The sequence below is a fragment of the Brachycentrus maculatus genome, unplaced genomic scaffold, assembly GCF_059751285.1.
Source record: "Brachycentrus maculatus isolate JH-2025_06_01 unplaced genomic scaffold, ASM5975128v1 h1tg000358l, whole genome shotgun sequence".
In the NCBI taxonomy this organism is placed as follows: domain Eukaryota; kingdom Metazoa; phylum Arthropoda; class Insecta; order Trichoptera; family Brachycentridae; genus Brachycentrus; species Brachycentrus maculatus.
The window spans coordinates 774,838-800,242 of NW_028281107.1; the positions used below are offsets into that span (position 1 = coordinate 774,838).

At 35.9% G+C, this 25,405-nt stretch overlaps 1 protein-coding gene across 6 annotated transcripts in view; it reads left to right on the plus strand.

The window, feature by feature from the left end:
* Positions 1 to 25,405, plus strand: part of pbl (epithelial cell transforming 2 pebble) — a 96,952-nt gene that overhangs the window by 60,537 nt on the left and 11,010 nt on the right. For 3 of the 6 annotated variants that reach the window (XM_088269607.1, XM_088269606.1, XM_088269608.1), the window contains exons 3-14: positions 5,065 to 5,203; positions 9,215 to 9,427; positions 10,540 to 10,683; positions 12,665 to 14,044; positions 16,956 to 17,087; positions 17,787 to 18,060; positions 19,594 to 19,715; positions 20,941 to 21,062; positions 21,868 to 22,038; positions 22,799 to 22,914; positions 23,430 to 23,590; positions 25,036 to 25,176. In XM_088269607.1, coding sequence (XP_088125733.1) covers positions 5,065 to 5,203; positions 9,215 to 9,427; positions 10,540 to 10,683; positions 12,665 to 14,044; positions 16,956 to 17,087; positions 17,787 to 18,060; positions 19,594 to 19,715; positions 20,941 to 21,062; positions 21,868 to 22,038; positions 22,799 to 22,914; positions 23,430 to 23,590; positions 25,036 to 25,176 — 3,115 coding nt within the window. The remainder of the gene's footprint in view (positions 1 to 5,064; positions 5,204 to 9,214; positions 9,428 to 10,539; positions 10,684 to 12,664; positions 14,045 to 16,955; positions 17,088 to 17,786; positions 18,061 to 19,593; positions 19,716 to 20,940; positions 21,063 to 21,867; positions 22,039 to 22,798; positions 22,915 to 23,429; positions 23,591 to 25,035; positions 25,177 to 25,405) is intronic. The other 3 variants (XM_088269610.1, XM_088269609.1, XM_088269611.1) reach the window with 1 other exon arrangement.

Here is a 25,405-nt window from a genome sequence, read left to right on the forward strand (position 1 = left end):
TTTGATAAAATGCCACCGCGTTAAAAATAAATTGCATATTTCTAGCGCGTAATGGTATTATTAGCCCTCGAAATGTGTCAGCGCCTCGCGGCCAGCGGCCAGCGGGCAGGTCCCTCGGCGGCGACTGTGGACCAATGTCGCGCCGCAGACCTTAGCCCGAATGGCCCTCCGTTCCTGGCTTCTAATTATACGTATATTGCATGTATACGCCGATATCGGCTCGCTGGCGATCCTACGCGACAACTCTGCCTTCTCGCTAACAAAGTGAAATGTATCACTTTTTTTGACATCTCAATATAGATGAAGAAGAATATGGAAATCTGGCCATTTACAGGAGTTAGGACTTGTCATAGGCTGGTTAAGTGCTCACTTTACAGACGTGTAGTTTGTGTTTATAACTTGCAGTGAAAATTTTATAAAAAAATGTCTTTCCTGAACGTTTGACGTTTTAGATTTACGATTGTTTACTCTAACAGGATTATATTATTTTGGATTTTTTCAAATATATTGGCTTAAGGAAAACGTAATTTCGTATTTTCGCTTTATTTCAATTCTATGTTACAATCATTCGATCTAAGTTAAATGTATCAAATCACACTTAAATCCTTTACTTAAATGTAATTATTATTATAATAATAACCATATCCGCTCCCTAGGTGGAGCATATGGAGTCCACAAACTGTCTCCAGGCTTTTCTGTCGGCTGCCAGCTCCCTTGCATCCTCCCAAGTCAGATCCGCGTCCCGAAGTTCTGACGAGAACTGCCGACGAATTGTCAGCAGTGGTCGTCCTGGGCGGCGCGAACCTGATGCCTTGTAGCCTTGTATATTGTTTATTATAATACAATACTTAAATTCATTAAATTTAAATTATTTTTGTCTGAAAATGTGCGGGCTAATATTATACTATAATAACTACTCAGAATGTCGTGATCGAGGATATTTGTCACACATTCCCGTTATGATTTCCTCGTGATGATCCCGTCACCTGAATGTTGGATTTACGAGACCATTATCGGCGGGATCGATTGGTAGAGCGGGTAGCGTGGGCTATTGGCACTCCCGTAGGAAGAATCTAGGAATCCGAGATGTTCCTGGCTTCTACAGACTCCTTAACAAACCTTTCCTAGTATTATATTTATTTCGTAGTAAAGGTTCGTTAAAAAAATTCTGAAAATTTGACATTTTCGATTTTTTCGTTTACAAAATTGGAATGATTAGCCTCAAACGTTAATAGGGCAACTCTCCGGGAAATTTTTAACTTTTTTTTATTGTTTTATTTTTAAATCGTTACATCATCATAAAGCGAATGTGGACAAGATATAGGGGATGCAAACCATACGTTCTTTCAGTGTCCGCTCAAAACAGAGAAGGATAACTTTCTAAATAGTTTTTTTCTTACACAGGCAGGAATCCAACTCACCACCCAAGTATCCACCCTTTTTTCTAAATCTAATTATAGAATTGCGGTCATAATTTCTAAAATGATAAAGCTGAACGGATTTTTAACTTTTCTTTGTTTGTTTTTGAAGTGTACACCCGTACATTTTCCGTTTGACGCTGTATCGCAAAATCCAAAACATTAATTTGGAGACCGAGTAAAATTTACAGGCGATCTTTTTTTGGACGTCGGCTGTCGTCGTCGATATGATTTGTGACCCGACAAACGATTCGTTGTTCAAATGATCCGATCTTTGGTTAACAAATCGCTTTAGTGATTTAGATCTATGGAATCGGATCTTGCCCACCTCTGTTTTTGTAAACAGGTCGTCTTTGAAGTTTTATGATGGCATTTCCGAGCGGGTTTAGTCCTGTTCAAACCGAGTCGGCATTTTTTTTGCTCGCGCTACAATGATGCGTGTAAAACTACATACACGTTTCCGCGTTAAACGGGATAAAACGAATAACCCGTTATTACAAAAATAATTATACTGAGGTAATAATGTATAACTCGCTACACTTGCACTGCCCTTGACCGTCCCACATATTATACGATAATACCATGTTCCAATATATTTCCCGCTTCTTTTATCTCGTTTGGTCGCTTAGCACTCCAGCTCAGCGGTCACCAATATATTTTATTCGTGTAAACTTTCTGGCATTTCAATCCAAATTGGGACTATTTTTGCTTTTGAGCGCGGTAGATTTCCAAGAATCCTATTGTATTATTGAAGATCGCGCGGAACCTTCAAATTCTTGGCCAATTTTTAGGGATATATTTGGGAACCGATGCCCTAACACGAACTTGTTCTACTTTCCGATCGTGTTAGTTTCGCCCAACTAACGTATTCGTTTGTCGGAGATGAAATACTCGGGTACATCATTTTTTTGACAACATAAAGACGAAACGTTAATGGCGAATATTTATTGTTTAAGTTTCTCGAGATTCCCTTATAATAATAAAAATAAAGATTTTTATTGAATTATTTCCCATTTCAGTTGATTTTAAACTACTAAATAAAAGCTTTTAATTGAGACTTTTTTTTATTTCATTGTTTTTGTAGGCTTGACAAATTTCAAAGTGTAATAATGGAAGGCAAAAATATTTTTCCGTTTTTAGTATAGAGTTAATTCGTAGTCCGATTATGTCCGTTAGATGTCCGCTTTCTTGGTGTAATGGTTATCGTGTTAAGCTACCGCGCTGGAGGTCCCGGGTTCGATTCCCAGGGGGGGGGGTGAAAATAAATATTAGTGATTTTGAGTGATCACCTTGCCCTCATGTAAGGAACGATCAAGAAAACACTTCGTTAATACAATGCAGTGCCCTATGCACCATTGGGTGTGGATGAGGGTTAGAAGTATAAGACGTATTTATTCGTTGTGCCTATTTATTTAAAACATAACTCATGACATATTATAACAATATTTAACAAGAAATATAATATATAATTTCGTATTTTACTATTATTTATAATTTTAAGAATACTGGTAACGGAATATTTACGTTGGTAGCCCTGTGTCTAGACGTTTCCATGCATATAATTTTGGAATCGGTTTCTTACAAAATTGAATTGATTCTCACGAAATTTAACTAAAAAAACCATAAAATATTATAATCTTGACTTTCAAATTTGACTCGTGTTAAATTTTGTTGATGGACATTCCGAACGCAGCAGACGGGCCGGCAGCAGGTGTCCGCGTACAAAAAGGACACCGCCATGTACACTTGTGCCACTACGCGGCTCGTGAATAATTTTGCACTTTTTCAAGTGTTGTGAAAACTAGTCGGAGCGGTGGTTTCCCACCGCGGGTAATGCTATTTTCACCTGAATTGACGACTTTCAGCGCATCACTCGAGCCGGTTGGTGCCAGATCAGATAAAGCACGCAGCCTCCCGCGGGGGGCATTTTATTTAGATTATTTATTATGAAACGTGTATATTTCGCGAATACCTCCTGCGTATTCATGTGTCCCTGGAAAGGCAGACGGCGTAACTGATCTTGCCATCGAATGAGTCATGCGACAGTGATTTCAAAAGCGCACCGGATCTCATCACAATGAAAAATATAGTATTTTATGAATACATTAATTTAACATTAAAATAATTAAAACCTAAAATCTGGTGGGGTCGAAAATCTGCGTAATCTGGGGACATGTCGCTCACTCCTTTCAACAACGTCATATATCAAAAATCGACAGAATGCCCAACAAATGTACTTTATCCTAGCAATAGCGGCATATTTTAAACTTAATATTTACCCGCTACAGGGCAGAAAGTGTTGTTTTTGCATTTTGAAGAAAAGGTATTTTTAATTATTTTTTATATACTTATATTAAATATTTTTCAAATCGAGAAAAAACCTTCAGTTTTTCCAAAAAAGTTCTGTTGCACAGTGAAAAGTTCAATAAGTGGCTTGATATTTATTTTTAATACATTGTATTATATTTTAAAACGATCTGAAAAATCAAGATTTTTGATATATGACGTTGTTGAAAGGAGTGAGCGATGTATGACTCTAGTGCATGGATGTGAAGGAAGCGAGGATTGGTACGTCAAGACAGAAGAGTGTGGCGTTCCACATCACTGTCTATCCCTGCAGGACGGCGTGATGATAGTAGTAGTAGTAGAATTATAATAATTATAATTTTTTTTTAATCTCAACATAGACGAAGAAGAATATGAATGATAAGGAGAGTGTTATATTATCATAACACAAAGTTAATAATGCTTTTAAGATACAAAAAAAAACTTAAGGAGATTAAAGATTTTGAATAAACAAATATTTAGATTTTTCATAATATTTTGAGTGTGCCCTAATATTTTTTGACAAATCTGGGTTTTCTACATTTTTTGACATCTCAACATAAATGAAGATGAATATGCAAGTCTGGGTATTTACAGGGCTTATGACCTGTTATAGACTGGTTATGTGATCACTTTACACACAACATTCACCGTGCTACCCATGATTGACAAGCACATACTCAAATTTTTGGAACTCCTAGATTACATAGAAGGTTCCCATTATAGTACCACCATTGTGTGCATATAAGGGTTAGAGGAAAACCCTTGGAATGGTTGTAAGGGTGGCAAATTAGGTAAAATATTTTCAGATTAGTCAGGTACTACCATAATGAGACAATTATTTATTAAAAAAAAACTAACTAACTAACCATCACGCCGGTTCTCCGCAGGGGTAGGCAGAGAGAATCGAACGCCACACCACTGTCTTTGCAAACATTCTTTGCCTCTACTACGTCCATGGATCTCCTTGTACATACCCGACGATTATTACGACTCCTGACCCGGCCGCTTTAAATTATTTGACATACCTGATTGTGCCAAGTTTTCCTCGGTCTTCCTCTGCTTCTTTTTCCAACTACATTCGCCTCATAAATTTGTTTAACCGTTCGTTCTTCACTCATACGTTCCACAAGTCCAAACCATCTCAACCCATCTTTCTTAATTTGATCGATAATGCTTATCTCAGCCTTACATTATTTCCTTATTTCATCATTCGAACATCTATCTAACATCGTTTTGCCACACATTCGTCTGAGGGATCGCATTTCGACGACTGAAATGCCTTAAAAAGATAAATACTGACGTTTTATCTTGTTTGCAGTATCCTGGGACCGACGGCGCTGCTGCAGCTCTCCGCGCAGCCCGAGTGCACCCTGCCGGAGATCAGCCGACCGCTGTACTGCCTCAGCATGAAGTCCGCCGTCATCTGCTTCACCGGCTTCAGGGTCAAGGAGGAACTCGTAAGTTTGTCCTACTCGACAAAATAATAGAATAATGCCCTATTGAAGATGACATTAAAAAAAATATAAATCCATATTTAAAATATTACTGGAGAAAATCAAGACATTGTTCCGTAAAGTGTATGCCGCGGCACACTAGTGTTCTGTGGTGATTAGTTGGTGCGCCACAGACAAAAGTCGTGTTATGTGAAACCAACACAATTGCTCCAAATTTTGATTGCCTGTGCTCAGTTAACACATTGTGTACGGTGTGCACATATTTGTGCGTTTCAGAAACCTTGTGTGGTGGCGGGGTGCACATTTTTGTGCATTTCGGCTATCTTCAATTTAGTATACAAAAAACACGTCATAAACTTCTAATCTCTTGGCCTTTTTGCTTTTGTTGTGTAGTGGATAGATGTCGTTGTAATATAAAAAAATAATACTGATATTTACTGGTTCAAAACATAGCTAATGGTCGTAATCTGTTTTGAAGGAAATGTTACAAATTAACTTTAAACAATGGATACAGACGGTGCGTTTTTTTCTTTGTCCTAAAATGAAATAAAATACACAGATCATTGTCCTTTACTTAAGTCGGCAGTTGGTACTTACAAAGCAATAAACGCGTGTGGGGAAAGCCCATAAATCATTTTTTATTCGCAGATTTCACTGACATATTTTATATTTCCGGACAGCTGTCTAATGTCGCCCGCCTCAAGATACAGTTTTATCAAAACATTGCCGTAATTAATGTGTTAAGTAGGTCCCCATTTCGCATTAAACATAATATGTTAAATATGTTACCATAATATGGTAAAAATGCATCTCTGAAATTTCTTAATTTGGTAGGTGTACCTTAAATAGAAAAAGTTTGCGGAATACTGAAGCAAGACATGGTTTAGAAACAGGATTGTATCGCACAAGTATTGTTATCATAGGTGGGACTTACCAGCAAAAATTCATTCTTCTTCTGTAGCCTTCTGTCCTTCACTGCTGGATATAGGTCTCTTCCGTATCCTTCCATTTTTTCGGTCTGTTGCTGCTTACAGCCAATTTCCACCCCTCACAGCGTCTATGTTGTCAGACTATCTTTTCTTAGGTCTTCCGATGCCTCTTTTATTCTTCCGAGATCTACATCTCAAAATTTTAAGGGTCCTGTCTTGCAACATGTCCCGCCCATTGCTATTTGAGTCTAGCAAAAATCAACCAACCATTATAGTCTTCCACCTCTGTAGTGTAGTGGTCAGCACGTTTGGCTACCGTGCTAGAGGTCCTGGGTTCGATTTCCAGGGGGGTTAAAATAAATATGGGTGTTTTTCACTCTCATATTTATTTAATAATACCTTCGACTGGTAAAATAAGCGCAGGGCTGATCACCTTGCTTTCATGCAATTAATGATCAAGATAACACTGTGTCGCAACGATACAGTGTTGTATGCACCATTGGGTGCGGTTAAGGGTTAAAAGAAAAAATAATAGTCTTAATTCAATCTGCAAAAAAATAAAACAGGAACGGCAAACAAATGAAAACTTGTTAACTAAAACATTTTTTTTACTGTTATAGCGTAAATAAATATTTAATATGTATCTACCTAAATCAGAATATCAATAACTAAAAGAGAAAATAAATTTGAAATGCGATGACAAAATAAAAATATCGAAAAATTTGACCCTAGCTGTGGTTTTCAATGGGGTATAAAAAATAATCTATTATATTTTATGTACAAACAACGGAAAGGATGTGTATCTTCTTTTCTTTATTTGAACAAAATATCAAGTTGATATATTGATGAGACAAATCCATTTGATTACAACAGTACGTGTAAAAAATAAAGACTTCTTTTGTCGCGTTCTGTGCAGCTGATTTTTAATCAATAACAATTTATCATCATTAGGGGCTTCTTTGTCATATATGAAAACAATGTTTTCCGTGTCTTATCTCAATATGTCAGAGTCTGTTTAAATTGGTTCTTATTTGTCTAGGCGTATTAGTTAACTAATAAAAAAAAACATACATATATTTTTTACTTCAAGCAGATAAGGCGTTATTATGTATTAACCATGCATATGATTATACAATGCTTTGTTATTTTATTTATTGTTTCGGCATTAACTTTGTGGTAAGACATGTTACAATGATTAAAGAAAACACTTGTTTTTTACCACTTGAGTTTTATTATAGACTACATGTTTCAGAAGTTAAACTTCCATCATTCAGGTCTGTATAATAACATTGTTATTATACAGACCTGAATGATGGAAGTTTAACTTTTGAAACATGTAGTCTATAATAAAACTCAAGTGGTAAAAAACAAGTGTTTTCTTTAATCAATGCTTTGTTTATTTTTTGACATCTCATCAAAGATGAAGAAGAATATGGAAGTCTGGGCATTTACGGGGCTTACGACCGTCATAGGCTGGTTTAAGTGATCACTTTACACACGTGTAACATTCACCAATTCTACCCATTATTGACAACCACACTACTCAAATTCTTGGAAGTTCCATATATATGAACCAATTTAGAAACCTTGTTCATGAATCACTAGAACTTCACTAGAGACATCTATTGGTGAGATGTAAAGAAGCTTTTTATTAAGCAGAAACTCTTATATTCGTATGTGAGATCCGAATCCTGGATTATAATCACACACATGAGAAACGCCAGAAAATACCATTTTCATTTTTATTATTAAGCTTATAATTTGACCAGATAATTTATTTACAACATTTTGAGTGTGTCCAAATACTTGTTCACAAAATCTGGATTATCTCCAATTACAGGAGTTATATTCATATTATTTTTTGACATCTCATCAAAGATGAAGAAGAATATGGAAGTCTGGGCATTTACGGGGCTTACGACCGTCATAGGCTGGTTTAAATGCTTTGTTAATGATAAATGCATTTAAATTATAACTTGATAGAATTGATGTCTGTAAAATTGATACCTTCCATAGAGTAGGCTGATATTCATTAACACGTTTCAGATGGATATTGTTTTACACCGGCGATGGGATTCCATAATTATGAACATATAGTTTGAGACTCTAACAAAGAGATTGGTATATAAAATAAAACACTTGTTTAGAATACATGTCCGGGATACTGCCATGTGTGAATGTCGTCTTGAAGAGGAAGATATAGATCACATGTTCTTTGGGTGCCCGTTGAATGACGGCTACCCGAGCTTCCTTTCAGACCTCTCCAGCATAAACATTCCATTTCCCACCAACATCTTAACCTTATTAACCTCCCCTAACAAACTTGTTTATAAAATAATTTGTAAATATCTTATAATTAATTGTATAAATTTGTAAAGGTGTATGATAACTTGCTAAAATAACTCACTAAACAAACTAACATTACTAATGAAACTAACCCCACTAACAGGAATACTAACACTTATAAGTCGAATGTAAAAAGTGTAAATAAAAAATAACTCGACACTGGCTATAACACCCAAGATGGGTGAAAAGCCATCAAAAAGAAGAAGAAGAATATAAAATAAAAAAAGGATTATTGCTTCTTTTCTGCCTTTGAAATGAGGCCGGCGCAGAAGATAAAAATACCCTTCCTGTCCTTAAGGGGATACAATGCAAACGGCCGACCACCGGAGAGGTCACGCGTCTCTTCACACCCAATTTTTTTATAGAATACAAATAGAAAAAAATAATTTAAATTTTTTTAACTCCTTTTTTTCAATAACTCTTTTTTTTTTCAAAACCATGTAATTATTTCCAACCAAAACTTATTTTTTATTTGTGAAAACTGTGTTTTAATAAAAAATCATTTACGTAAAATGTTACCTGGATTAAGAGAAAATTAAGTTGCGACTTTACGAATACTGGGCTTTCAGCATCAATTGACCGAATAGGTAGAAATACCTTTCCCGTCCGAAGTGTGTTAACCACGTCTTTATAACCACCCTTGAGGTAGTATTTTATGAAAATGGCGCTTTATAAACTATCCAAAATAATAATAATAATTATTATTTTTAATCTTAAAATACGATTTTCCATTTTCCAGACCCACCTCATCACGCTGATCCATCACATGGGCGGCAGCATCCGGAAGGACATGTCGGCTCGCGTCACGCACCTAATCGCCAACTGCTGCGGGGGGGACAAGTACCGGTACGCGGTGGCCTTCCGGGTGCCCGTGGTCTCCCGCTCCTGGGTGGACCACTGCTGGGAGCAGCGCGCCGTCCCGGAGTGCCGCGCCGCCGACGAGGCCGTCGTCGTGAGTGTCCACTGATTAGCTTATAATTTTTTGTTACAATTTTTGTTTGTTTTAATTTCACTTTTTCTTAAAATCTTTTGTGATACATATTGTGTCCGCCTCCGTAGTGTAATGGTCAGTACGCTCGGCTACCGTTCTGGAGGTCCCGGGTTCGATTCCCAAGGAGGGTAAAATAAATATAAGTGATTTTTTCACTGTAATATTTATTCAATATTACCATGGACTGGTACCTGAAGCGGAGGGCTGATCACCTTTCCTTCATGTGTAAACGATCAAGATAACACTGCGTTTATATGACACAGTGCCCTATGCACCATTGGGGTTAAAAAAAAAAAAAAAAATTGTGTAAAACACTATATGTGAAGCTAAGTCTAAAGCAAAGCTTCACATACGGTGTTTGAAAATGATGCGGAATGCATCGAAAAAAGTGTCACAACAGATTTTAAGAAATAGTGGTATTGAACAGGTAAAACTTAAATTAAAAATTGACAGATATTACCACAAAGTGACTGCTGAATCAATTAATGAAATTATTTGTAATGTTATATTGACTGCTAAGAATAACAGATAAGAATAAGAGAATTATGCGAGATCGAAGACGTTATTAAGGTGGGGAAGGCAACGAAGAAGACAGTGGTATGTGCACGTGAGGAGAATATAACCATCCAGACTCGCCCACGTTGCACTGCATGGCCAACTCCCGGGCAGACCACCAAAGAGATGGATCGACAGCTGGGAATCAACATCGCAGGAGGCGAATCCCTCTTGAAAACAGGCCACAAGGCCTACCCCAAGCAGAAAAAGAAGATTGACTGCAAATCTGAATACATTGTTTAGATTTATGTACTAAATGTTAGATCAAACACTGATTTTTTGAGTGTACTAAGTTGTAGTTTATTGCTAAAAAACACATTAAAATCAATTTTGTGACAATTGTTTTCGTTTGAAAATGCCATAATTAGGCAATGTGTTTTTTTAACAATAAAATACAACTTTGTAGACTCAAAAAATCAGTGTTTGATTTAACATTTAATACAAAAATTAAAATGTAGTTTCACAAATTAAACGCCAAATCTATAAATGCATTGTTTAGAGTTCAAATAATATTTCAGGCTCAGCACAAGTTGAAGGTGTTCTTGGGCGCGAGGGTTTGCTTCTTCGGATTCCCCGAAGAGGAGCACCAGCACATGACGGACATCCTGCTGAAGAACGGCGGAGAGACGGCTTCCTTGGAAGACGTCAACTGCTCGCACGTGGTGAGTATTCACAATCCCTGATTGCCATCTCATACACACCTCTTTGAGGAATCAGTCACCGTAAAATAATATTCACCATTAAAATGACACATATGTTTTGGTTAAAAAAGGCACCAAATTTTATTTTGTTATGTAAATTGTTCTCTAATATTTGTTTAATATTAACCTGGGCTGGTCCCTGAAGCGCAGGAGTGATCACCTTGCCTTCATGTAAGTAGCGACCAAGATGCAACAATGCAGTGCCCTATGCACCATTGGGTGCGGATAAGGGTTAGAATGAATGAAATTGTTAGCTTGCCTAAAAACCTAAGCCCGGATGTCTTTTTGTTGTCGTTTCCCGATCAATTTATTTTTGTCTCTTTTCTTTTTACAGTTAAAAGAAACATAAGTTTTTTTCTGTATTTTAAGTTTTTTTAAACCCTTACCGGCACCTAATAGCGCATAGGGCACTGCATCGTAGCGATGCAGTGTTGGTCGTCAGTTGCATGAAGGCAAGGCGATCAGCCCTGCGCTTCTTGTACCAGTCCAGGGTGATATTAAATAAATATGAGAGTTAAAATCAACCATAATTATTTTGACCTCCCTGGGAATCGAACCCGGTACCTCCAGCACGGCAGCTGAACGCGCCGACTATACACCTTGGAGGTGGACAAATAATGTTTCAGATTACTTTTTAAAGTCTCAAGATAGCATATATTAATTTATTTTCTGTAAATTCTTAAATAGCTATAATTTTAAGTGATTTTTTGATTTTCGTATCACTTTGCTAGAAAATGTTTTATTTTCTGAGGATTTTCTAAATTTTGTACAAAACGTAGACAGGATAAGCAATTGAAAATTTGGTTTCGCGTAATGACATTCTTCAAAGATCTATTTAATTTGCAGATAGATTTGTTTTTTAAAAGTGTTATATGGGAAGAAGTATCACTGTAATCAAATTGGACCCGCAAAACGGTTCAGTTGCTTCCAAAGTATAATGTTAATGTAGTCTTAATTTCCAATACTTAAAGTAATATTTTTGATCAAGTGTCTAGTGTGTATTATTTTGCACGGTGACTAATTTCCATTTATGATTTGCATATTGCTTTTTGTTCAATCTTGTACAGTGTTTTTGTACGGGAGTTTCTTTCATTGCTGACCTTAGCATCTTGCGAGTCTATTAGTTGCTTATCTTCAATTAAACTTATTCTTATTGATGTCCCGCAACCGGCACATTCTGGTAGCCGTTTCCCGACGGAACTGTAGTTTATTGTACTCGAATCTCCCTCATCCGCAAGACATTGCACGGAATATGTAAATACTTGACTATTGTATATTCTCTCCGCTTAATTCTGTTTGGATTTGGGTCTCGGTAGAACTAATATTGGTCCATGCGGTGCTAAGGTTGGCTGAGGGATTTTTGTCACATCTGTCTGTAAATTGTAGAGTGAATGTGTTAACATTAATCAGAGTTTGAGCCGGTTCAAGTTTCTAATTGAATAGTTTTAACTATTTGTAACCGAGGTATTCGTACGTATTAATGTAAGTTCAATCAGCATGCGAACAGTTCGATTCACACGCCTATTGCACCGCTTTGAAATTCACATTTTCGCCTCTCTCGGGTTGTGTGAGGCGAGAAGCTTATCATTATTTACATTTCCATTCTAACATGACATTGTTCATTAATATCACATTTTCTTTCTACTAAACTACAGACAAGCTCGGCTCGATTGAGACTGTAAAAAATTTATATGCAAAGTCCAAAGAATCGATTTTAAATTTTTAAGCGGAATATGTAAAAGTTTACAGTTATTTGTGGCAAAATAATGTAAATTTAAATCACTTGTCAATTGGCACACATTGGTAGCAATTATATTCACTGTTTTTATTACACAAACGAGCAGTTTTGTCCTAGATGTTGCGTGTGTAGTGGTCTGTGTGGATGTGTTGTGTCGGCTGTGTGTTCTCCCCTCACCCTTGTGTATTCCGCACCATGTTTCAGGTTGTGGCCAATGGCGGAATGTACGACCGCTCGCCTCCCTTTTCCCCCACTCCTAACCCCACTCCTAACAATACGGACGTCGGTGATAAAACACTAGGCCGACTTATCAAGTTACTTTCGCCGCAAATGAAGATGCTATCTCGTAAATCAAACGATCTCTCTCCGTCCCTGCAAGGCATGACGCAGCCGGTTGTGATGAGCGTCGACGAATTGGACAATTCCAAATTCAGCTCTTATAAGCTAGAACAGATGAGCCCCGACGGACTCAAACGCCTGAGCGAGAATATGCTTCTCGAGAAATCTGAACATAATGAATCGTACGTCAGCGGGTCCGAAGGGAACCAGAGTGTTCACAACGCATATAACCATCTCAATGGCGAAGATGATATTAACAAATTGAAAAGACGTCCTATTATCGACATGAACGAGTCCTTGTTGAATATGAGCGACAGCGCTATCAGCGCCCACTGCCTGTTGAGACTTTTCCAATCCGAAAAAGACAATCTTAATCTACCGAGCATGGGAAGTGGTACAAATATAAGCGTTTCCACCACCGCTTCTAGCAAGAAAAGATGCAGAAACTCCGCAGAATCCAATTTTGAAGTTGAAATCCTCAACGGAGACTCTTCCAATAAAGCCGTCGAAGAAAATAATTGGAAATCACCATTCAAAAGGTTAAAAATTAAGGACTCGTTCAGGTTTAAGGGAAAAGAAAAACCGGCCATTTGTAAAGCCATCGTTAAGAAGAAGAAAACCAAGAGTGACGAGGGAATCAACGACGAGGACTCGAGCGATTATATCACCTCCACTCCGTCTCCGAGAAAAGACGAAGACAACATTTCCATGTGCTCCGTGAGCAGCACGGCCAAGGGCGACAGATCATTCTTCTCCAGCTCCGGCCTATTCGACATTTCTTTTTGCTCCCTTCGAGGCGGCAAAACCGCCAAATCTGTTTCCAAGATACGCCGCAGCATGAAGTCTCTCACGGCGTCCTTCAGAGGGGAACGCAAGAAGAAATATGAAAAACGAACAAAAGACAGCGAAAGCGACGACGATGACTTCAAACCGACCGACACCGCCAAGAGCTCTCCGCAAGCTCTGGACGATTCGCCCGCCGACAACAAGACTCCGTTGACTCGAATATCGGAATACAACGAACTGGAGAACAGCAACCCTAATTTCGACTCGTCCCCGCTGATATTCAAGACTCCGATGGGCAAACCCAAGAGACCGGCTTCGACGAATTCCCCCTTTGCTACTTGTACCTTCTCGCCCAATCCCTACGGAGCGCGGGCGCTCAAACCCGACCGATCCCAAGCCAGGAAACATCCGGGGAAACAAGAACTCGCCAACAATGCCCTGAATCGCTCGTTGCTATCGGTACTAACACATTTATCATGATTTTATTCCTTTTGCTTTTCTCTGTGCTTTTGTATTCACTGTCTGCATTTCCTTTACTAACTCAAAACTTTCAAACAACATTTTCACAATTGTTCTCCAGGTAATTTATAATCATCTTTTGTATTTAACTCATATTATTAATACTTCATACAGATAATGTTAAAACTGAGAGATTTTTATGTTATTACTTCTTATCTTTTTTTTTCCTGTTCAATTGTTTATCTATTATTTTTTCAATGGTTACCTTCATCCTTAGGTGTAAATAGAAAAAAATAGTCATTTGTATGTAATTTCTTTTTATCATCCATTATTTTGAAATTTTAAAAACAAAATCTCTCCATTGCAATGTGAAATATGTTGCTTTGAAATATATATATAAAAAAATTATACTAACATATTTTTCATGTATTTTAGTTGCATGTTGTATGAATTTTATTTATGTACATATATGTATTTTATTTGTGTATATGTATATGTATTCATATTGTGCTTGATCAATTGGTTATGGTTATATTACAGATTATATTAAAATTATTATTATTTTAACTTCTTGATTTAGGTTTTCTTAAGAAAATAAGATATTGAGGCATATGATTATCCAATTATTTGTTTGATTTGTTCTGACGAACAAAATCTAGAGTTATTTAAAAAATATTTTACTCAGATGAGAAATAAATATATTTGCAGGATTAAAATGCAATTTACGTTTAATTTATTTATTTTTTGTAACATTTTTAAATGAATGTTACAGTCCACCTAAATCTGATTTTTTGAAGTTTTATACCAAATGACCCGGTATCATTTACACATGATGTTTCAGGTGCTACACTATAGCGCTATCTACCATCAAGGCTCAAAATCAAAATGTCCACCAAAACATTTTTCTTCTTATTAAAAGTGAAAATGAAATAATATAAATTGGTATTTATTATTTTGTTCCTATAAATTGAAACATGATGTATTTATTTTGCCGTACTCATAACTATAGAATCAAACATTATATTCAGTTTTACTAATCAATATATAATTTTGGATAATTTATGAATTGCCATTTTTGTAAAATATTTCCTCGAGGACGCTGCGCTGTGAATATGGTTACATATTTAGTTTTTTCAGTACAGTTTTATAATGCCCTTGTGAGGCGAAACAGCTGCCTTAAAAATAAATACACAAATCATGTTTCGATTTATATCAATAATAATAGATTACGAAGTGCTACAAACTAAATGGCAAGTCAACAAATCGCTCACTCCTTTCAACAATGTCAGATATCAAAAAACTTGATTTTTCAGGAGATCGTTTTTGAAGTTTAAGAATATAATCAAAAGTATTAAAAATAAATATCTAGCCACTTTTTTAAACTTTTTACTGTGCAACAGATCTTTTTAGGTAAAACATGAAGGTTTTTTCTCTATTTTGAAAAATATTTAGTATATTTAAAAAAATAATTAAACAATACCATTTCATAAAAATGCAAAAACAACACTTTCTGCCCTGTAGCGGGTAAATATTAAGTTAAACATATGCCGCTTTTGCTGGGATATAGTACATTTTCTGGGCATTCCGAAAATATGCACAACTGAAAATTGACGATTTTTGATATGTGACGTTGAAAAGAGTGAGCGATATATTAGTATATATTTTTATTATTTTAATAATTACATATTTCTTCAATTGCCAAAGGTAGTTTCTGTATAATGGTGTTAAAAGTAATGTAGACTTTTTATATTTGTTATTATAATTTTTCTTGTAGACTTCAGGGAAAATTAAAAAAAAACGGTGAATGAAATAACTATTTTTTACAATATTAAAATTTTTGGTGAAATTCAAGTTTTTCTTCTTCTTTCTTCAAATATTCAAATGCAAAAATTTTGCATTTCCCAATGGGAAATATGTTTAACTGTGGATAGAATTTTCTGGGTTATTATATCTTTTCATATAAGTTGTAAGCAGCATCCATAATCAACCTAGATCAGTGATCGGCAACCAGCTGGTAATTAAATTAACCACTAAGACATTTTGAATTACCTGCCAATAAAATATTAAAATTATTCATTGAAAATGCCAACAATTACAAAAGTAAGGTGAATAAAGAATGTTTTAAAAAAATAAAAAATATTTTTTTTTATTACTTAACCCATTGCACCACAAGTAAAGATGACATAATTTGTTCATAAAACACATTATTTAATTACGAGTATTTTTTTTTATTACAATAATATTAAAACTAAATTACACAAAATAAAAATGGTAAAACAAAAGTTAATTTATTTTGTTGAGTTTATTACATTTTATTATGAAATCAGTAACCGAAATATACTTATTAGGTGATTTTTTTATGAATAAAGATATTGTCATTCAGTTTTAATGTAAAAAAAATCAATTCAAAGACAAACCAGCGAATCGCCGGCTTTGTGAGTCAGTGACAAATTGACCTTGGCTGGCGATTCGTCTGCTTTGTGTTGCAATGGGTTAATAATTTGAAGTATATAACTAGAGGTCAATTTTTTATACTGTTATCATCGAATGTGAACTGGCAGCACTTAAAATATCCTTAATTTTTTATTATTTTTTATGAACTTTATCATTAATTTTTCTTTTTATCCAGTTTCTCAAAAGGTTGCTGACCACTGACCTAGATATTGGATGCTTCAGTGTGGCTCAAATCTGTCACATGAAATAATCTGCCCATTAAAGTAAAATTATATGTGAATTCTTGAAAAATCTTTAAAGGTATTTTACTGTTAGCGAAAGTTTTTACATTACCGATATTTTCTGACCGATTTTTTCACTATTTGAATTCATACAATTCAGGTATTCTATATTTCTTATCCGGGTATAAATGAAAACGAGGTATGTGTCTTTACTGATTTTGATTTTGTCTGATTAGGTGGTTGATGAGCAACACACGCAGACATTACCCGACGCCAACGCAACTGCTCATATTGTGAAGGCGGAGTGGTTCTGGGCCTCTGTGCAGAATGAGGAGGCGCAGGATGAAAAGGACTACCTCTTCGAGGATGTAAGTAAAACGCTGATTTATTTATTTATTGACATAGTAAATTACATATTAAGTGGGGACTGACCAGTCACTCACATTACAATGCGATGATCGTATAGTCAGTGCAGCAAGCCGAGCTGCTCACCGCTTGTTCCGAGTGCTCCATCGGAAGTCGGATGCTCCCCGCGAATGTTACGTTACGATGAAATGTGGAAGTCAATCCCCACCTTTACATACATCGCTCACTCCTTTCAAGAACGTCATAAATCAAAAAACTTGATTTTTCAGGAGAACGTTTTTAAAGTTTAAAAATATAATGCAATGTATCAAAAATAAATATCAAGCCACCTATTAAACTTTTTACTCTGCAACAGATCTTTTTAGGTAAAACCTGAAGGTTTTTTCTCCATTTCAAAAATATTTAGTATATTTAAAAAAATAATTAAACAACACCTTTTTTTCGAAATGCAAAAACAACACTTTCTGCCATGTAGCAGGTAAATATTAAGTTAAAAATATGCTGCTTTTGCTGGGATATAGAACATTTACCGGGCATTCCGAAAACATGCACAACTGCGAATTGACGATTTTTGATAAATGACATTCTTGAAAGGAGTGAGCGACATGTGTATTTTGGCTCTTCAGGCATAGCGAAATACTTGAGCATACAATTATAATACTGGTACAAACCTAACCTAACTGCTGATCCTGTGTCCCTAGTACCTGGAGTCGCAGGCGTCCCCGTCGCGGCGCTCGTCGCGCGGCTCGCTGTCCTCGTCGGCGAGCGGCGCGCGCGGGGTGTCGCCGCCCGCCACGCCCGCGGCCCGCGCGGCGCCCGCCCAGCGCGCCGCGCTCCGCAAGCGCAAGCTGCGCGGACCCGAGGCCGCCCTGCACAAGCGCCGCTCCTCGGTGGGCGACGCCGTGCTGCAGAACCTCAGCGGGAACCTGCTGGACTGCACGCAGAGCCCCGACGGCAAGCAGAGCCTGCTCGACGGTACCCACGCACTCTTACCTTGTTCTTCTATTTGTGTCATGTCATGTCCCCCTGACGTCGAGAGTAGTTGTCTTTGTCTCGTTCATCTCAACACACCTTTCTTAACCTGTTAACCGGGCGGAAAGTATGAATACGTCAAGCGTTAACAATATAGGGTACGGGTAGGACATATTTACTTAAATAATTTATTTATTTCATAGATACATTCATACATATTTATTTCATAGATACATTTACTATATGTATTTGTCCGCCTCTGTAGTGCAATGGTCAGCGCGCTCGGCTACCATACTGGAGGTCCCGGGTTCAATTCCCAGGGGGGGTCAAATAAATATATGTGATTTTTTCACTGTAATAATTATTCAATATTACCCTGGACTGGTACCTGAAGCGGAGGGCTGATCGCCTTTCCTTCATGTGTAAACGATCAAGATAACACTGCGTTTATATGAAGCAGTGCCCTATGCACCATTGGGGTGCGGATAAGGGTTTTATTATTATTATTATTATATGTATTACGGCTCTTTAGGCATGGCCTGTGTTGAGCCGAAATACTAACATGTTAATACAATTTTTTTATTATTTTTTTACTATTATTTGTTTGTTTTTTTTAATTTATAATTATTAGTTTAAATACATTACATACAAGAGATACAATAATAATTTCAGTAATAAAATAATTACACCTGGACTTTAATTAAATCACTTTCTGCCTTGTCCCTTCCATATGAAAGGTCCTGTAAATATATGTTGCGCCCTGCAATGGACGGGACTTATATTTTCAAACAACAAAGGTAATTTAGTCATCCGTACATATTTTGACATGATTTTTTTTTATTTGTAATTTTGTATTTTCCTTTGTGATTTGTATATAAATAAACGAAAAAATATTTTAAGCATAAATAAAATATATGAATTTATGTCTACCGGGCTTGACGTACTGACACGTCCTAGTGAAAGAGTTCGCGCCCGTTCTATGTTTCGTAAATAAAAAGCGAACTGCCCGGTTAACAGGTTAATTATATCAACTGTATTTTATTTGTAAAATTTTGTCTCTAACTTATGCCTAGGATTTGTCTCTCCAAATGATCATTAGATATCCTTGATGTCCGCCTCCGTAGTGTAATGGTCAGCACGCTCGGCTACCGTTCTGGAGGTCCCGGGTTCGATTCCCATGGGGGGATCAAATAAATATAGGTGATTTTTTCACTCTAATATTTATTCAATATTACCCTGGATTGGTACCTGAAGCGGAGGGATGATCACCTTTCCTTCATGTATTAACGATCAAGATAACACTGCGTTTATATGATGCAGTACCCTATGCACCATTTTGGTGCGGATAAGGGTTTGAAGAAGAGAAGAAGAAATGATCATTACCGCTCATTTAATTACGGATCAAGTTACATATTATGAGCAGAGTGCCCAAATTTTTACAATTCATAAAAAAGCCGTTGTTTGCACTTCCCTGACATTATTTTTTTTGTTATTTAGGAGTATCTTACCAAGTTTGTTTGTTGCCCTATATTTCAGAGGTGGAATGCGTGAATGTGAGCGATGCGGCCAGGAAGCTGATGAGCCCCCGCCAGCAAGTGTTCATGGAGCTCGTGCAAACGGAGTCCAACTATGTGGGCATCCTTCACACCATAGTCACTGTAAGTTTCCACATCACTGCCACTGTACTCACATATTGACTTGATATTTAATCTTGTCTCTTGATAAGCTACTTGCGAACATGTTTTCTTCTTTATTTTTGTCGGGTTGAGGTCCAGTGGTTAGGGTCGCAGACTCTAGGTTCAAACCTACTCTACCACAATTTGATACCCATTTTTAATAATGAGCTGCTTAGGCTCACAGTAATAGTATAAAGTATTTTTGTACATAATGAAAAATACAAATATTTATCTTTTTTAAAACAATAATTGTAATTTTATTAATTACTAATGATAGTTAACTTACTAAATTCCCCAATTCCATATTGAAAGGACTAAAATGAAAAATATTTTAAATTTGTTTTTTTTTTCAAAGCTCTAATTTTCCGTATATACAAACTGACACATAGTAATATTTGGAAGAAATCTTTAATTTCTATTATTTAAATGTATAAAAATAAAAAAATAAAGTACTTTTAATAAATTAAAAACAAAATCTTTTGCAAATCATTTTTTCCAATTTCAAATTTCCAAAAGTTTTTTTATGAACAAAAATCACTTTCACTCTAGAATAGAATTTATTTATATCTATAGAATTCTAGAATAGAATTTATTTATATCTTTCAAATTGTGAGGTTATTTTAATTATCGTTGTTCAAATTATTGGACTTAAACTGTATTTAGATAATCTGTGGAAAAATCTTTGTATCGCAGAAAAGTGAAAAGTATTTGTCATAAACTTGTTAGTAATGACGGGGAAAAAGCTTTGCAGCACTGAATAAGGAAATATCTTTTTCTTGGCCCAACTTGATGTAAAGTATGGTATCTTCTCATATTTATCAAGTAACATGTACGGTTATGTAGAATAATTAGTTTCTTCACCTAACCTAACCTTACCTATTATTTTTTGACATCTCATCAAAGATGAAGAAGAATATGAAAGTCTGGGGCATTTACGGGACTCACTGACGATATGAAAAATATCTCCTTCAATTGGAGATAATCCAGATTTGTGAATGTATTTGGACACACTCAAAATGTTGTAACCTTACCTAACCTGAAGAAATATTAACTTGACATTGGCAAAAGCAGTGTATTTCATGTGCAACGCCATTCTATATTTAAAAAAAAACCTAACCTGAAGACTTGATAACAATTTTTAATATTGGTTTATTCTTCACTAGATTTATTTTTGGGTTTCATTTGAGTGTGTATTTTTTCATTACAGATGTTTAAACAACCCCTGGAGGACATGTCTGACGAGAACAGTGGCAATCCCAACCCCTTACTTAATAATACCGAATTAAAAATTATATTTGGAAACTTACCCCCTATATATGAAATTCACAGGTAATGTTAACATTCTTACGTTTTTATTAGTGTTTTGTCTTTGCCAGCTCGCCGCAAAACTGAATTTTGTTAGATGCTATATTTATTTCTAGTATTCTTGCTCCTTGCTGATTTGAAAGACTGTGGCGGGATTATCAAATTTTTTAAGTTATAGAAATAATCAAATTATTAATAAAACATTTGTTTTTTACCACTTGAGTATTATGTCTATTATTACGATTATTTTCGGAAGCTACAGTTGCTTCCATCTACGGGTTGAATATAAAGTTTATATTCAAACCCATAGATGGAAGCATCTGTAGCTTCCGAAAGTAGTTGCAATAAAATAATACTCTAGTGGCAAAAAACAAGTGTTTTATTTATAGAGGTGTTCCTAGTATATCAGTCACAGGTACAAATACTATGATACGTCAAGAGATTATTATATCATGATACTTGTATGGAGCTGTAATACGTACAATATACCAGCCACTAGCCACTAGTCAAATCTCACAAATCTGTTTCAAACTAATATAAACCAGCGATATCATTGTCATTCATAAAACATTAAAATAATTTTAGCTTATCAATGACTTGCCGGTCATTCGTTTTGCATTGTATATTGTAAAGCTATACCTTTCTTAGTCAATTGGATTATTAGATACAAATGATAAAAAGAGACAAATATACATGTCGATGTCAGTCATGTTGATGATTTTTAGTCGACCTGAAGACCAACATGCACTAAAGGTTGCAGCACAAACATGCGCTACGATCCGAGGTTAAACATGCACTGCATGTTTACAATGAATGTCTTTTTTTTCAGACGGATGCTAGAAGAATTGAAATGGGCCTCTTCCCACTGGAGTGAAGAGACCAGCATAGGTCGGATAGTGTTCAAATATGCACCGGACCTCGTCAAAGCCTATCCGCCGTTTGTCAACTTCTTCGAGAATATGAAGGAGATGCTTGTTCAATGTGACAGAGAAAATCCCAGGTAAAAAAACATCTATATAACATATATGTAAATGAATAGTTTTTCACACATAAGTGTTGCTCTTTAAGTTTTTATCATTGTGTATTTGTTGGAAATCACTCATCCACTCTTTTCCTACTTGAATGGTAGTAGTAGAAAAGTTTATTTTCATTTATTTTATTTGTTCGGGAATTGAACAGCTTAACATAAAAAAAAAATAATAAAAAAATAGTTACATTAACAATAATAAATATTATATTACATAAAAAAAATAGATACATTAATAATAATTCAACAAGTTTAAATTTTTTCCAAAGTTTAACTTTTCGTGTATTAAAATTGAGTAGGTTGATGGAAAGTGTTTGTGTAAATGTCATTAGAATATATTTTTCATTTACACTTTTTCTCAACTTTGAAATAAATATCCCAATTTTTATATTGTCATATTTTTTACGGTGACAGTAGATCAAAAATCTTTGAACTTTCTCTTCTTCTTAAGGTAGGCCTTGTGGGCTGTTTTTAAAAGTAATTAGCCTTTCAGCTATCAATCCGTCTCTTTAATGGTCTGCCCGGGAGTCTTCTATCTTGAGATTGGCCGTGCAATGCAATGTGGGGGAGTCTGGATGGTTCTATTCCCCTCATATGCACAAACCATTGTCTTCTTCCTTCCCTTTCCCACCCAACGAATTCTCCGATCTCCCATATTTCTATCATAAGTGATTTTTGTGCGTATAACGACAATGCATATCTATATTTTCATGTAAATGTTGTTCCCGTGTAGATTCCATGCCTTCCTGAAGATTTGCCAGACCAAACCAGAATGCGGAAGGCAGAGTTTACAGGAGCTACTCATACGGCCAGTACAGAGATTACCCAGCATCAGCTTGCTACTAGATGGTATGTTTGTATTATTATAGTCATACTTGCAACTCCTATGAACGCCTATGTGTAAATAACTTGAGAAAAAAGAACTGATACTAACAAGAAGAAAAAAACTGAAATTTAATCCATATATTAACATGATTACCCCTGTCTTCCTATACACCTGAGAACTTATTTGGCGATAATAATACACAGATTAATTATTGCGGTTTTTTGTTGTTACCCAAGATTAAAAGGGCGTTCAGATGCAATAATTTTTAGCTTAAAAAGTTTCTTATTAACACATTTCGGACGGGTGTTTTTTTACACCTGCGGACCGCTGGCGACGGGATTTGATAATTGTATACATATAGTTTAGACTTGAACAAAGAAATTCAAATGAATACATTAAATAATTCCTTCTTTTCTGCCTTTGAAATGAGGTCGACCCTCCCCGTCCATAAGCATCAATCGACCGAATGGGTAGAAATACCTTTCCCTCTTTATACATTATCAGGTCTGAATTTTCATTCTTGTTTTTTTTTTTGCAGATATTTTGAAGCACACGGGGAAGTCCAATCCTGACCATGCTGCTCTGGAAAAGGCGCTGGCTGGCGTACGCGAGGTTATGGCACACGTTAATGAAGACAAGAGAAAAACTGAAGGACAATTGCAGATGTTTGATATCTACAATGAAATAGACAACTGTCCCGTAAGTTTCCACACATTTTTTTAAAATTATTTTACTGCTAGAATTTTAGGCCAATGAAGGTTTCAATTATCTTTCATTGAAACAACAGTTGTGAATTATTTAGGAAGCTTTTGTTATCAATTCTATTAAAAAAGAATTACTAAACAAAACATAAGCTTAAAATCAGTAGTGTAGGCCTTGTGGCCTGTTTTTAAGAGGGATTAGCCTCCTGCGATGTTGATTCCCAGCTATCGACCCTTCTCTTTGGTGGTCTGCCCGGGATTCGTCTACCATGGGGTTGGCCGTACAGTGCGATGTGGGGGAGTCTGGATGGTTCCATTCTCCTCACATGCGCATCCCATTGTCTCCTTCGTTGCCTTCCCCACCTAACGACATCTTCGATCTCGCATATTTCCCTGATTCTGGCATTTCTTATTCTATCTTGAAGACTCTTGCCTGATGTGCTTCTTAGAGTCTTCATTTCTGACACTCTAAGCGCGCTTTTTGTGGCAACGGCGTCCGCTCTACTTTCGATTCGTCATGATGTTTTAAATGTTGTGGTTTTAAATCATATTCTTGGAATAGATTTACATTATCCACTGACACTTCGTGATGGAATTGCATTTTTAATATATTATTAGATTAAAACCAATATTTTTAGCTTTTCCACTTTTTTTATTTGACCAGCGGGTTTCGTCGTTACCGACATCATCAGACTGGTCTGATGATATCACCAGTCTGATAATGTCGGTAACGACGAAATTTGGTCGCTGGTCAAATAAAAAAAGTGGAAAAGCTAAAAATATTGGTTTTAATCTAATAATATATATTCTTGGAAGTTTAATGCCATTTGATTTAGCAAGGGATTGTCTTTCTGGACCGAGACCGTATGATAAAAAGATTACAAGACACACATCAGAGCATGTCTTATTGGTTGAACGCATACACTATTAGTAAAATAGCAAATAAAACCCAATGTTAATTTTTTCAAAATATGAAATAGTTGTAAATATAAATGTTGTTAGATGGTTTATTTTTGATGGAGGAATGAATGTTCATAAATAGTTTTTTCTTTGATCATTAAATAATCTAAGTAATATTTAAATAATAAAGAATTTTTTTAATAAAGAAAAAAAATTGTGCTTTACACAAAAACAAAAAAAAATGCAAAAATTAAAAAAAATGTCATTACCATCATTATTTTTTTAAATCTCATCAAAGATGTAGAAGAATATGGAAGTCTAGGCATTTACGGGGCTGACGACCGTCATAGGCTGGTTTAAGTGATCACTTTACACACGTGTAACATTCACCAATTCTACCCAATAATATGAACATAACTCCTGTAATTGGAGATAATCCAGATTTTGTGAACAAGTATTTGGACACACTCAAAATGTTGTTTTGCCACCATTGTCATTAGTATGTTCGGGTATGGATTTATGTATGTTGGTTTATTCCACCAGGCGCACCTGGTGTCCTCCCATCGAAGTTTCGTGTCTCGCTGCGAGGTGGTGGAGATATCCAAGGATCTCTCTGGGCGCGGAGACCACCTGGTCCTCTTCCTCTTCACCGACGTCATGGAGGTCTGCAAGAAGAGATCCAAGGTTTGTATTTCTTCTCTCTTTCTTTTGTTGTTGACATTTTTACGGAAATCAAGACAAGTTACCCACAAGGCAAAGATTTCTAAATTAATTGTTAAACGTTATTTAAAAATATATTTATATTTAGTGTTGTGTTCTATGCAGCCTATGGTGTTTTGGTAAGTATAATAATTTTATAACATTCAGTATTTCGTATTTCGTATTTCGGGGAAGAGAAAGAAGACGTTTCTGG